The following is a 12,843-nucleotide window of genomic DNA, read 5'->3' as shown; positions in this document are numbered from 1 at the left end:
CCCCCCATCATAAAACGCAGGTGGTAATGGATAGGGGCTTTCCCTAACTTGGACATTCCAGCCCCCCAAGACCCCTTGTGCCTTTGAAGAGCTGACCCAAGGCTCACTTTCAAGGCCAGGTTGGGTGCTGTGTGAGGTCCCCATCTAAGCCAGGGTGGAAGCAGCTGCCTTGCCTGTGAGGACTGTGAGGTCCCCCCCCGGGACCTGTGTGGCCCGCAGCAGCACCCCCAGGTGTCAGGCAGTGTGGGGGGCTGCCAGGGCCACCTCCGGGTGGTGCAGTCAGCCCCCGGACCACTCTGTAGTTGATTGTGCAAAATGATGCATGTTCACTACTTACATGGTCTGGAGACACAACCATGTCTTTGTTTTGCAGAAGAAGCGTGCGGGCGGGCGGGCTGCACGTCTGTGTGGAGCCCATGGGCTGCGGGCATCACTTTGAGTGCCCGCTCTGAGCCGTGCCTTTGTCCTCCCCAGCGGGCAGCACGTTGGACAGCGGCCAGGGCTCCACCGTGTACTCGGACTCGCAGAGCAGCCAGCAGAGCACGGTGCTGGGCTCGCTGGCGGACGCAGCGCCGCTCGCCGCCCAGAGTGTGTGCAGCCCCCCTGTAAGCGTGAGCGAGGGGCCTGTCCTGCCACCCAGCCTGCCCTCGCTGGGGGCCTACCCGCAGCCCGCCACGGTGAGTCAGCTTGGCCCTCGCACTGGGCACCCCGTCCACGCAGCCTGCAGTCTGATGGGCTGTCTAGGCTGTGCTGGCCCGGGGTCAGTTCCCGGTCGTGCCAGAGCAGTTTCACAGGAGGTCCATCCTTGTCAGCAACTGCAGGGCTGCAGGCCAGAGCAGCCTGTGACCTACCCTGAGAGACCTGCCTAGTGAGAAAGTACGGAAAACAGAGCCCAGTGACACCCAGTGCTTGCAAAGCTGTGATAAGTTGGCAAGGTCCTGCCCTCAGACTGGTGCAAAGGGGGCAGAGAATCATCATTTATATGTGGAAACCTTTGCTGTTGAATGTCCAGCTCCACTGAGAGGTGGCACCTCCCCTAGGTATTATGCAGCTGTTAGGCACGTGGAAGTGGCTGGACCACGAGAAACGTTTCAGTGACAGTTGAGAAGTGGGACTGAAAGGGCCTCATGCGCGTCTGAGGAGTACTTTGTAAGCCTGAGAGGTGAAATGGAAATTGATAGGTAAGGAGGTCACATTTGGCATTTATTTTATAATTTTGATTTTAATGCCAAAGAATGCAAAGCAACTGCTTGCTTCGCAGGCCTAAGCTGTCAGAGAAGTTGTCCTTGAGGCAGGTGGTGCAGTGGGGTCCAGAGGGAGATTTAGGCCTCTAGCCTAGGAGGGGGTCAGGGCCAGGTGCCCTGCTGGGTGCCCAGTTCTCCTGGGTTCTCACTCGAGCTCTCCCCACACTCTCACTGTCGCCACTTTCTGGACACTGAAGCCTCTTTGGCCACCCGTCTCTCTTCCCTCCCTCTGTATACTTGGGCTCGAAAAGCCCCTTTGGAAAAGCAGTTGAAACACCTGCCTCTGCTGATCAGGGTTCAGGGCTCCTTGGCAATTTGCACTTGCAGTTTTGCTCATTTCATGAAATGAAGTGAGATACAGTTATAAACGGCACTGACAGCTCCTAGGAAAAGACTATTGTTGCTCAGAGCTTTGTTTCTTGGCTTTGGGCTTGCCATGCTGGAGCTGAGCACCTTCCCAGGCACAGGGCCAGGGGGACTCTTGGCTACCTATCCTGGCAGCCCCCTGCCTGTCCGAGCTTCTGCTTGTAGACTGGGAAGGCCAAGCACAGGGAGGTAAAAGGCTGGCTGGCCAGGGTTTACCCCAGGGCTCGGCCAGAGCGCTCTCTCCCATGTCTTGTCTGTTTAAACAGGAACAGCATGGACAGAAGGGTGGGAACTAGAGGGGGTCCCCAGGGTGTACCCGGGTCTCCTGGGGAGGATTATGGTGGTGATGTGGCCCTGAATCCCGTGAGAAGAACAGGGCGGAGGGGCTGGGAGCAGTGCCAGTCGTCTGGGGCCTCCTGTACCTGAGTCTTGCTGAGCCAGGGCTGCGGCTGGGGGAACAGGTACATAGGAGACTCTCTCCTCACCCTAGCTTCTGGTAGATGCACAAAACAGGTTTTGTCCCACTTGTGCTGCTTCTCATGGTGTCTTTACTGCAAAAGATGGAAAGGACTGATAACAGGTTTCAGGTGACAAATTACTGTCACGTGATTCATCCAGAAAGCCTGCAGTGCGAGAGCATTCCCTGTCCTGGGGACAGCCAGGCCCGCACCTCAGTCACCTTTGTGTGAAGCCTGTTTCCACATCTTCCTACCTGCTTCTCACTTCCCCATTGTTTTGAAGTAAATCCCAAACAGATATTTTGCCCATAAATACTTCAGTCTGTATCTCTGCCAGATCAAGATTTTTGAAAACAAAACCTAATATCGTTATTGCACCTAAAAATGAACAAATCAGCAGCAGTTGTGACTATCTTTGGACGACCCATGCTCAGGTCTCTGACTCGCCCCGTTCTGTCTCCACTGTGGCCAGTGGTACAGACTCCATATGTGGCCCCGTTTTCCTGACCGAGTCCCTGGAGGGCCCAGCTCTGCAGCGCCCTCCCCTGGTGCAGCCGCTGTTTGTCCATGTTTCTGTATCCTGTGAGCTTGTCTATGTTACATAGTCCTATAGACAAGCATATGCATTTGTATCTCTCCCCCACTGGTGTCATAACGAGCGTGTCTCCACAATTCCACAAAGCCCTTGTAATGGTCTTTTCTCACGGCTGTGTAATATTCTGTGGCACTGATGTTCCAGAACATTCCTCGGTTAGGAGTTGTGGCCATTCTGGGCTTAGGGGACACCACACCTTGCTTCTGTGAGTCATGTTCCTAGGAAAACCATCCCTGGCAGGACGGTGGGCACAGGGAGTAAGAGGCGGGTCCCTGCAACTGTCCAGCGGGTGGCTGTGTGGTGGTCTTTAGGGTAGCCACTGAGCATGGCCCCTGGCGCTCTCTGCAGCCTGGCCTGTCCATGGGCTCTGTCTCGCCCTCCACCTGTGCTTCCCTCCCACCGCAGCATTTCCAGGAACCAGCCATGAGCTTCGCCCCCGTGCTGACCGGCCCAGGCCAGCCCATGCCCTCTGGCCACCAGGTGAGTGTGGCTGCCCTCCTCATGGCCACCATCAGTGCCTCAGTCTCCCCTGACAGTCAGTTGTGGTTGGCCTGGGCCCGGGGTGCTGATGGGAGTGGGGGTAGGTCTCTTGTGTTTGTGGAATTCAAGTCCCACAGCACTTGGAGGGGCTTCATTTGCACACAGCAGTTCTTACCGACCTGCGTGTCCTGGGCGCCCTGCTGGGGGGGGGGGGGTGCGCGCGCGTGTGTGTGTGTGTGTGTGTGTGTGTGTGCACATGCTCATTGATTTTCTCTGTCCTGTCTGAGCACCTGCAGCATCTCTCAGTGGGATGTTGGTGTAAGAGAAACCCCCTCTCCCTCCAGCCTCCTCCTCTGGCCCAGCCAGCCCCCTTGCCACAGGTCCTGGCCCCGAAGCCCGTGCATCCTCTCCAGCCGGTGCCCCCCCACCTGCCACCATACCTGGCTCCAACCTCCCAGGTGGCCCCAGCTCAGCCCGTCCAGATGCCACCGGTGCCCCTGCAGCCACTCACTCAAGTCCCTACACAGGTACCTCGCCCTCCTGTTCTCCACCCTCCACCCTCAGTGGGGCAGCGGTGCCCACCTGCCTTACTTGTCTATCTCAGGGGTGTCTAGGAAGGGGGGAGCCAGCTATGATCATGTCCATCCTTGGAGCCATTTGAGGCCATGCTGACCATGGCTCCTTGGGGGCAGGAGTGGGGGGTATCACATGACCTATGATACTTGATAGCACATGGTGGGCACTCGAGTGCCATCGCCCAGGCTGATATCATTGATAGTCATGAGCTTGCTTTTGCCTTGTGTGTCACGGGGCTGTGATGGGAAGTGCCACTTCATGTAGAAGGTGTGAATGTCCCTGGGGTTCACCCCACAGCCCAGAAGTTTACCTTTCAGCTGTCACAACTGTCACCTGCCCTTATTGTTGTCAAGTCGTGCTAGAGTTGATTTTGCTGTCCTGTTAAGCCACCGCCTGACTTTTGGTGGTCATGGCATTTAGTTGCTTTCACAGCCCCAGAAGTCAGTCTGCCCATTTCCAGTAGACTGCACCAGCCACCAGAAAGGCTCCCTCTTAGGGCAGCGATTGTCAACCCTCTTCATCTCAATCAGCGCATAAGCTGATTCCTAAAACTATGCAGCACACCGAGAAATAAATTTTTTGCCGATCTGACAAAAACAAAAATAGGTATAATTTTTTTTTTAAGCAAGTATGTGGTCTCGCTTTATTTTTTAATTTTATTTATTTTTAATATATCTTTATTGATTTCAGAGAGAGGAAGGGAGAGGGAGGGAGAGATAGAAACATCAATGATGAGAGAGTCATTGATCGGTTGCTTCCTGCACGCCCCCAACTGGGGATCGAACCCGCAACCTGCACATGTGCCCTGACCGGGAATCCAGCCGCGATCTCCTGGATCCTACCTAGGTCGATGCTCAACCGCTGAGCCCCGCCCGGCCAGGCTGTGTAATGTTGATTCATTCATGTGGGACGGCTGTTGCTGTGTTGGTGGTGGTGATTTTTTTATTTGACAGTCTAAGGGAAAAAGGTCAGTGCCCCTAAGTATTCAGGTGTTGCATGTTTTAAAAATCCTCACAGCATACCTGCCGAAAGTCGCTGTTTTAGAGTGAGAAATGTCGGAATCTGCTGCAGTGTTTAAGGGCAGGGATCCCTGAGGTTGGATATTGGGTGTCTCCGACGAGAAGGTTTGGAGCCTCCACTGTGGGGAGATGTCGTCCTCCCCAGTCCTGACGGCACGGCCAGCGGGTATTCAGAGACATGCTTTCCCCAAAAGAACCCAACAAAGAACTTGGTCTGTGTGAATTTATACAGATTGAAGAGAATCAGGCAAAGTAATTTCAGATGTTTGGGGCCTGTCTGGTGGCCCTGACCGTCCTAGCCTTTTTGAAAGAAAACTGAAGCTAGTGGTCACTACTGTGACCCCTCGAATCTGAGCTGCCCAGCCATCCTGAGAACCACCAGTCGTCCCCACACCCTCTGCCTTTCCTTCTCTGTTTGAATGCGTCCTGCACTTGGTTTCATTTGAATTAGGTTTCCTTTTGGGTCCCCTTGGCAGCAGCTGCATAGAAGTGCCTTGGACAGAACCTGCAGGGGCGGTGGCCGTTTTGTCCAGGGCCTCCTGGGGGGCTGAGCCCCAGCACGGCTGACATGCTCACGTCTCTTTCAGATGCCTCCACTCCCTGTAATCCCGCCAGTCGCTCCACTGGCCACGATCGACAGCCTCCCCTCAGCCCTCCCGGACCTGCCAGCTGCCAGTGGGCCTGCTGTGCCTCCTCCCTCTCAATATTTCTCTCCTGCTGTCATCTTGCCAAGCCTCCCGCTCAATGCCGCTGCCCCTCTGCCCACATCACCAGCCCTGCCTCTGCAGACGGTCAAGCTTCCCCACGCCGCCGGGGCACCACTGGCCGTGCCGTGCCGGACCATTGTGCCAAATGTGGCGGCCACCGCCACTGCCATCCCTCTGCTGGCTGTGGCCCCACAGGGCGTGGCCACCCTGTCCATTCATCCTGCTGTGGCCCAGCTCCCGGCCCAGCCCGTGTACCAGGCAGCCTTCCCGCAGGTGATGGCCAGCGACGTCCCCCCTTCCCCCCTCCACACGGCGCAGACTGTGAGGCCCACCCCTCTGCAGCCAGCAGCCCCCGTGCCGCAGCCCCACCAGCCAAGCATCGCCCACCTTCCTGAGCAGACTGCCTCTGCCCCCAGGGTGGGGAGCCAGGTAAGCCACCCTCCAGGCAGGGCCTGCTCTCCAGGCATCAGAAGACCCCTTAGTGCCCAGCAATGCAGAGCGTCCTTGGGCTCCGCTCCTTCTCAGTACCTTGGCTGAGAGCAGGGCCAGAGTGGGGTCTGGTGAGCAGGCAGGGCTGCTCCACACGCTTGGCTTTTCGTCACTGGAGGTGCCTGCTGCCTCCTCCCACTCCCAGGGGAGGCTCACACTGTCTGTCTTACCACCTATCAAAATGATGTAGGTGGACAACCTCCATGTCAGCAGGGAAATGGGCCACCAGGGTTCTTGGGGGATCTATCAGTTGGGTCCAGGCAGTGGCTGGGGGCCTGTGGCTGCTGGTTCCAGGGTGGCCATGGCAGACAAGGATGGTGTCCCAGAGTCAGGCAGGGCCCTCAGGCAGCTCACCACGCTGACAGTGTAGGGACATGGGGAGATGCATCATGCCGGTCGGGTGAACCTCCCAGTGGCTTCAGATATCTGCACCGCCCAGCATGTTTTAGAGTGTCAGGGCTGTTATCCAACCTTGTGTGAGGAGAGGAGTGGTGTTGGGGCCTTTCACCTGGGGGCCTCTCACCTGGGAACCCTCTCACCTGGGAACTCTTTCACCGGGGGTGGGGTGGACTTCTCACCTGGGCACCTTCCCACTTGGGTGCACCTCTGCCTGGCCCTAAACCTCAACAGTCCTGTGCCTGTGGGCACCGTTCTTTCCTTTTAACGCTTAGGCTCCTCCCTCTAAGGTGGGGCTGACACCTCCTTTGATTCTGTTAGGAAGATTAATCCCAAAGCTTGGGAGGTGCCAGGTTCCCAGCTCATTGGCACTTACTCAGTCTGGGCTAAGATTCCACGTCCTGAGTGGACGCAGGTCCTCCTGGACGTACTTCTTGCTGTCCAAGTCCCAGAATGGTCTGTCCTTGGAGAAAGAAGGAATGGCATTTGTTTAAACATGTGTGGGAAGGCTCAGCAATCCAGCGCCTCGCCTGAGCAAGCACCTGGCAGCTTGTCACTCATTCGAGTCCTCTCAGGTCAGGGCCATATGGGGAAAGCCAAGGCCTGTATGGAGGCTTGGGGCCTGGGCCTGGACTGGCACCTTGCTGCCCATGCTAGCCTGGCACACGGTGAGCACTGGGTCATTTGCTCAGTGGTTGGAAAAGGCACGGGGCACTCAGAGGTCATCCACCAGGTCTAATGGCCTCCCCCCTGCCTGGCTGGAAGAGGGTCTGGGTTTTATGGAGGGATTGGGCCAACTGTCCCACAGCCTTCCCTGTGGCTGGTTAGTCTCATGCCAGCAGGCCAAGCAGGGGGTCGTTGCATTTCTGACTATATACCCTGACTGGGGCAGGATGGTCTCCTGCCCTTTCAGGTTGGGGCCCTCCTTCTGCCTGTTAGGTTTTCCACTGAGAGCTTACAAAGAGGGAACAGTGGGGAGTCAGGCCCAGCTCCCAGGTCATCCCAGGGAAGGCTGAGGTCCAGGGCAGTGCTCAATCCAGACCCTGAGGTTGGCACCAAGTGACCACACTTAGGGCTTCTCAGACAGACTCAGCTTGACGTGAATAAGTGAAATGTGGTTTGGGGTTAGATTTTACACAAGTGGAAACTCGAGAGTGCCTTTCGTATGTTTGTTTCTTCTAAGTCTGTGTACAAATGTTCTCTGAGGCCAGAACTTGCCTGTGGCAGGAGTGGGTGCCTTTGGAGAGGGACCCTCAGCTCTTGCACTGCAGGTGTGCTTAATGCTTATCCACCTGGATAGGGAAGCACCTGCTGTGCCCACGATGCCCAGGGCCCCTCAGGGGTGGCAATGGCACCCCAACTTGCACACATATCTTCTGTGCTCTCACAGATCCTGCTTGGCCCCCCACCTCCATATGCTGTGGATGTCACCGCCCAGGTCCCCATGGTGCCTGCTCCTGCTGCCATCCTCTCCCCGCCTCTGCCAGAAGTGCTGCCACCTGCCACCCCTGAGCTCCTGCCTCAGCTCCCCAGCTCCCTGGCCCCCACAGTGATGGCTGCTACTCAGAGCTTGCCTGTCCAGACCACTGCACTGCCACCCGCTAGCCTGCCGCTGACCAGTGGGCCTGGGATCTCCAGCCTCTGCCCAGCTGTCCAGCTGACTGTGGAGTTGGCTCCGGAGGTGTGTGGACTAGGCCCCCAGCATACCCCTCAGTACGTGGCCCCTGTGCTCGGTCTCAGCCCAGAAGTGGGGAAGGTGGAAGCATGTGTCCGTCTTGTCTCCCTTTGCTGTCCCCAGGGTCACACTTTCCTTAAATGCGTTTCCAGGTAGAAGGTGTGATATTTTTTACAGTAGATTTAGGGTGCTTTCCTTGGAGGTGACAGGAAGCCTCTGACAAACCTTCCTGGGTCTGTGTGCTGCCATGGGATGATCAGAGTGGTTCAGTGTGTTTACAAACAGGAGAGTCCCAGCATTTAGGAATCTGCTTGGCTCCAACACCCGCTGCCCTGTGTGGTCTGCTTGCTACGGTCAGAAGGGATCAGGCGACAGCTGGGCTGGGTGGCTTGTGGCTGTGCTCAGGTGAGAGATGTGACCATTCTCCTTTCCATGGTTTTATTTCAGGAGCAGGCCTCACAGGACAAGCAGCCTGGCCTCCTGCAGAGCTGTGAGAGGTAACAGCCCAACTGGCATGGAGATGGCATGGCCACGTGCCACCTCAGCCTGCCTGCTGCCCTGTCACAGGGATCCCATCTGGTTTTCCCCACATGTGTCAGGGCTTCTAGTGACATCAGTTGCTCCCATCCTGACCTGGTGGAGCTCCTCTGGGGTCCTGGTCAGCCCTCATTGGATTTTGGTTGTTTGATGCTCCTGGCTGTGTCCTGGGTTGTTGGCACTGGTATGTGTGCCGAAGGTTTTCCAGGTGCTGGGCTGGTAGAAGACTGGAGGGCAGGGCAGAATCCAGTCCACATCCCAGTCTCCCAGCGAACGCCTGTGGTCTCCCAGTCACGGGGCATGCTGAGTTTGGGAGGGAACTGGTTACAGGAAGGGACCCTGTGTCCCAGCCTCTCAGTATGTCAGCAACAAGCTCACTGCTCTGCAAGTTTTCCTCAAACCTTGCAACAACCCATGTGGTGGTCATGTTCCCATTGCTGCTGCACAGTTAGGGAAACTGAGGCACGGGAGAGGATTGTTTCTTAATTTCGATGTTTACCATGAGGCCGCTCCTGGAAGGAGCCTGATTCACAGGGCACGAGGCCCAGAGGACCAAGGTCCCGGGTGAGAAAGCCCACGTGTCCCCCACAGCTTCAGCACTGCCCAGGGCAGGAGGAGGGGCTCTGGGTTCAGGGATTCTCTGCCGGGCATAGCTGGCTTCAGACCCACTAGGTTTTCTAGCTGAGCAAACCCAGACACTAAAGCTTCGGGCTGTTTCCTGAAAAGCTAAGCTTTCCTGTGAGGCCCGTTTGCAGGTCGTTTTCCTGGGCACAGAGACATTCCTAGTTTTCCAACAGCTATGGAGGATCCGATGTCACTTCTGGAAGGGAGCTGAGTGACAGCTGTGAAGGCACGTTTGGAGGGGGGAAGCTGGAAGGCAAGCCTGCCCGGAAACATCACCGCAGGTCCACACGCACCCGCTCCCGCCAGGAGAAAGCCAGCCGGCCCCGGCTGACGATCCTGAATGTGAGGAGACAGGCGTGTGGGCTGGCAGGGGCGGGCAGGCTGGGCAAGGCCTCCTGCCGTGTCTCACTGCCTGGATGTCCCATAGGTGTGCAACACAGGCGACAAGATGGTCGAGTGCCAGCTGGAGACCCACAACCACAAGATGGTGACATTCAAGTTTGACCTGGATGGAGACGCGCCCGATGAGATTGCCACCTACATGGTACGTGGGTGCCGCCAGCTTGGTCGGGTCAGTGGCGCTTCTGGTTGGCGAGGCTGTCTCCTCTGTGTCCTTTGGGCACCGGGCTGCCAACCACTTGTCAGCCGCCCCATGCTTCAGCGTCCGCAGGCAGCCCCCTGGTCCGGGAGGCCCCTGGAGGGCTGCTCTTCACGCTGTGGCTTTTCTTGCTGAGCTGTGCAGCCTGGGCTCCGGTACCAGGAGCCTGGGCATCTCCCCGTTGGGGTTTAGTACAGAGCAGAGATCAAGCCAATCAGTCTGTGAAGACCTGCACGCCTGCGTCGCACCCTCCCCCCCAGGGCTGTGTGTGCCATTGCAGGTAGAGCATGACTTCATCCTGCCGGCCGAGCGGGAGACGTTCATCGAACAGATGAAGGATGTCATGGACAAGGCGGAGGACATGCTCAGTGAGGACACAGATGTGGACCGTGGCTCCGACCCTGGGGCAAGCCCACCACCCCTCAGCACCTGCAGCCTGGGTGGTGGAGAGGTGAGTTAGGGTGCTGGGTCCTGGAAGAACCAGGGCCTGCTTTCCCCCCAGCCCCAGGCCCTGAGGACAGCACTGGGCATTGCCTGCCTGCTGGAGGAGCCCGCAGGGCATGCAGCGCTGCAGAGGTGCCCAAGGGGGCGCTTCAGCTCAGTTGGAAATCCTGCTCTGAGGCCCTGGATGTCCTGAGGCCACACTGTGCTCCCAGTTCTTGGTCCGTGCAGTCTTCTGATTTCTGACCTTTTGCCTCCCTCAGGAGAGTCAGCAATCCCAAGCAAACGCCCCGGTATATCAGCAGAATGGTATGTCTTCCACCTGGGCCACACCCCCACCAGACTCACCAGAGAGGAGGCATTTCTGTCATTGTCCCGTCTGTCTCCCAGCAGGCATATGATAAGAGCTCCACTGAGCATATTGTTAAGGGGTTAAGCCATCACACTGGGGGTGTTGCTGGACTGTTCAGTGACCTCTCTCCCCCACCAGATGTCCTCCCAGTCTGGCCCAGATGTTGACTGAGGGTGTCAGGATTCCCCACTGCCTGCTAGTCCACCGCCAGCATTGCCTCGTCAGTGGTGGTACCCTGGGCATCCTGGGAACTAAGCCCGTTTCGGGTGTGCTTGTGAGCGTCCCTGACTGCCAGCAAGGAGCCCTTGAGTGGCCTGCATATCCCTCACTGGTGTGAGACTAATTCCCCAGAGGGTCTGGTGCCAGCAGTGTGGGTCACACCAAGAGAGAAACACTCTTGCTCTCACCAGCTGTTTTTGTCCTGCCCTTTAGTCCTGCACACTGGGAAGAGGTGGTTTATCATCTGTCCGGTGGCTGAACACCCAGCTGCAGAGGCCCCCGAATCTTCGCCCCCACTTCCTCTGAGCTCCCTGCAGCCAGAAGCCAGCCCAGGTAACAGCCACAACCCGCAGTCCTGCTGGTAACTCGGCACTCCTCTCTCCCATGTACTGCTCTGCGTCACCTGGCTCTACTTGTGCTCACAGCTCACTGGCCAGTGCTGTGTGCCCAGGTATGTGCAAGGAACTGACCCTGCACTGTCATCCCACAGCCCAAAGCAACCTGAGGGGCTGTTTTCCTCTCCAAAATTTCTACCTAATGAACCAATTCAGGGCAGTGCTCAGACTTGGGAATGCTGGTCACCTTTGCTGTGCAGGTGACGCACAGGTGTGTGCTGAAGGGGCTCTGCCCTCACTCTTTCTTACCGGTGTCATCTGGAAACTCCTAGCTCCTGCCCCTTCCCTCTAGGTGGCCCACCTGCAGAGATGCCCTACTTGTTCTGATGGGGTAGGAAAGTCCCTTGTGCTAAGACTCTCTGATTTTAAATTGTCACCAAGGAAAATGACACGCGGATATTGATCTTCACCTGTGTGGACAGGTGCCAGCAAGCTTGCCCTGGGGGCTGTCTGTTAAGTCCTGATTTTTATGGTCCCTTGGGAGGCTGAAAATAATCACTTAAACAGATTTAAGGTTTAATTCCCTATAAGCTGGCAGGAAAGAGTTGCTGATTATATAACTTGACCTAACTTTGTGGTACAGTAGTCCTCCTTACACACATTTTCACTTTCTGTGCTTTCAGTTACCTGCAGTCAACTATGGTCCAAAAATATTAGATGGAAAAATCCCAGAAATAAACAATTCACTAAGTTTTTATTTATTTATGTATTTTAATTTTTATATTTTTATTGAATTTCTTGAAGTGACACTAGTTAGTGAAATAATGTGGATTTGAAGTGTACAGCTCTGTGACACATCAGGGTATTGTACTGTGTGTTCACCATCCAGTCAGGTCTCCTTTTGTCACCACTTAGCCCCTCACCCACTTCTACCTCCCCCATCCCCCTTTTTCTCTGGTAATCATCATAATGGTGTCTATGTCTATGAGGTGGGTTTTATTTTGCTTAATCTCTTCACCTTTATTCACCCAGCCCCCCAACTCCCCTCCTCACTAACAGCTGTCAGTCTGTTTTCTATGAGTCTCTTTATTTTGTTTATTAGTTTATTTTGTTCTTTAGATTCCCATATAAATGAAATCATATGGTATTTGTCTTTCTGTGACTGGCTTATTTCACTTAGCATAATGCCCTCCAGGTCTATTCATTCTGTTGCAAAAGGTAAGGCTTCCTTCCTTTTCACAGCTGCATAGTATTCTCTGGTGTGAATGTCCCACAGCTTCTTATCCACTCATCTACTGATGGGCACTTGGGCTGTTTCCAGATCTTAGCTCTTGTAAATTGTGCTGCTATGAACCCAGGGGTGCATAAGTTCTTTCTGATGAGTGTTTCAGGATTCTTAGGATACATTCCTAGGAGTGGGATCACTGGGTCAGAAGGCAGCTCCATCTTTAATTTTTTGAGGACCCTCTACACTGTTTTCCACAGTGGCTGCCCTGTCTGCATTCCCACCAGCAGTGACCAGGACTCCCCTTTCCCCACACCCTCGCCAGCAGGAGTCATTTGTTGATTGTTGATGGAGCCATTCTGACAGGTGTGAGGTGATAGCTCATTGTAGGTTTAATTTACATCTCTGATGATTAGTGGTGTTGAGCATCTTTTCATGTATCTGTTGACCATCAATATGTCCTCTTTGGAGAAGTGTCTATTCAGGTCCTGTGCTGAATTTTTAATT

General features: G+C 55.6%; 1 protein-coding gene across 1 annotated transcript in view; it reads left to right on the top strand.

The window, feature by feature from the left end:
• WNK2 (WNK lysine deficient protein kinase 2) overlaps positions 1-12,843 on the top strand; it is a 122,409-nt gene that overhangs the window by 48,579 nt on the left and 60,987 nt on the right. Inside the window, exons 8-18 of the mRNA XM_087822508.1 lie at positions 475-677; positions 3,012-3,143; positions 3,488-3,670; positions 5,326-5,874; positions 7,721-8,011; positions 8,453-8,502; positions 9,340-9,508; positions 9,594-9,710; positions 10,045-10,215; positions 10,469-10,514; positions 10,990-11,109. Coding sequence (XP_087678634.1) covers positions 475-677; positions 3,012-3,143; positions 3,488-3,670; positions 5,326-5,874; positions 7,721-8,011; positions 8,453-8,502; positions 9,340-9,508; positions 9,594-9,710; positions 10,045-10,215; positions 10,469-10,514; positions 10,990-11,109 — 2,031 coding nt within the window. The remainder of the gene's footprint in view (positions 1-474; positions 678-3,011; positions 3,144-3,487; positions 3,671-5,325; positions 5,875-7,720; positions 8,012-8,452; positions 8,503-9,339; positions 9,509-9,593; positions 9,711-10,044; positions 10,216-10,468; positions 10,515-10,989; positions 11,110-12,843) is intronic.

Source organism: Miniopterus natalensis, chromosome 12, assembly GCF_054644295.1.
Source record: "Miniopterus natalensis isolate mMinNat1 chromosome 12, mMinNat1.hap1, whole genome shotgun sequence".
Lineage (NCBI taxonomy): Eukaryota > Metazoa > Chordata > Mammalia > Chiroptera > Miniopteridae > Miniopterus > Miniopterus natalensis.
This window is presented reverse-complemented; position numbering and strand designations above follow the sequence as displayed.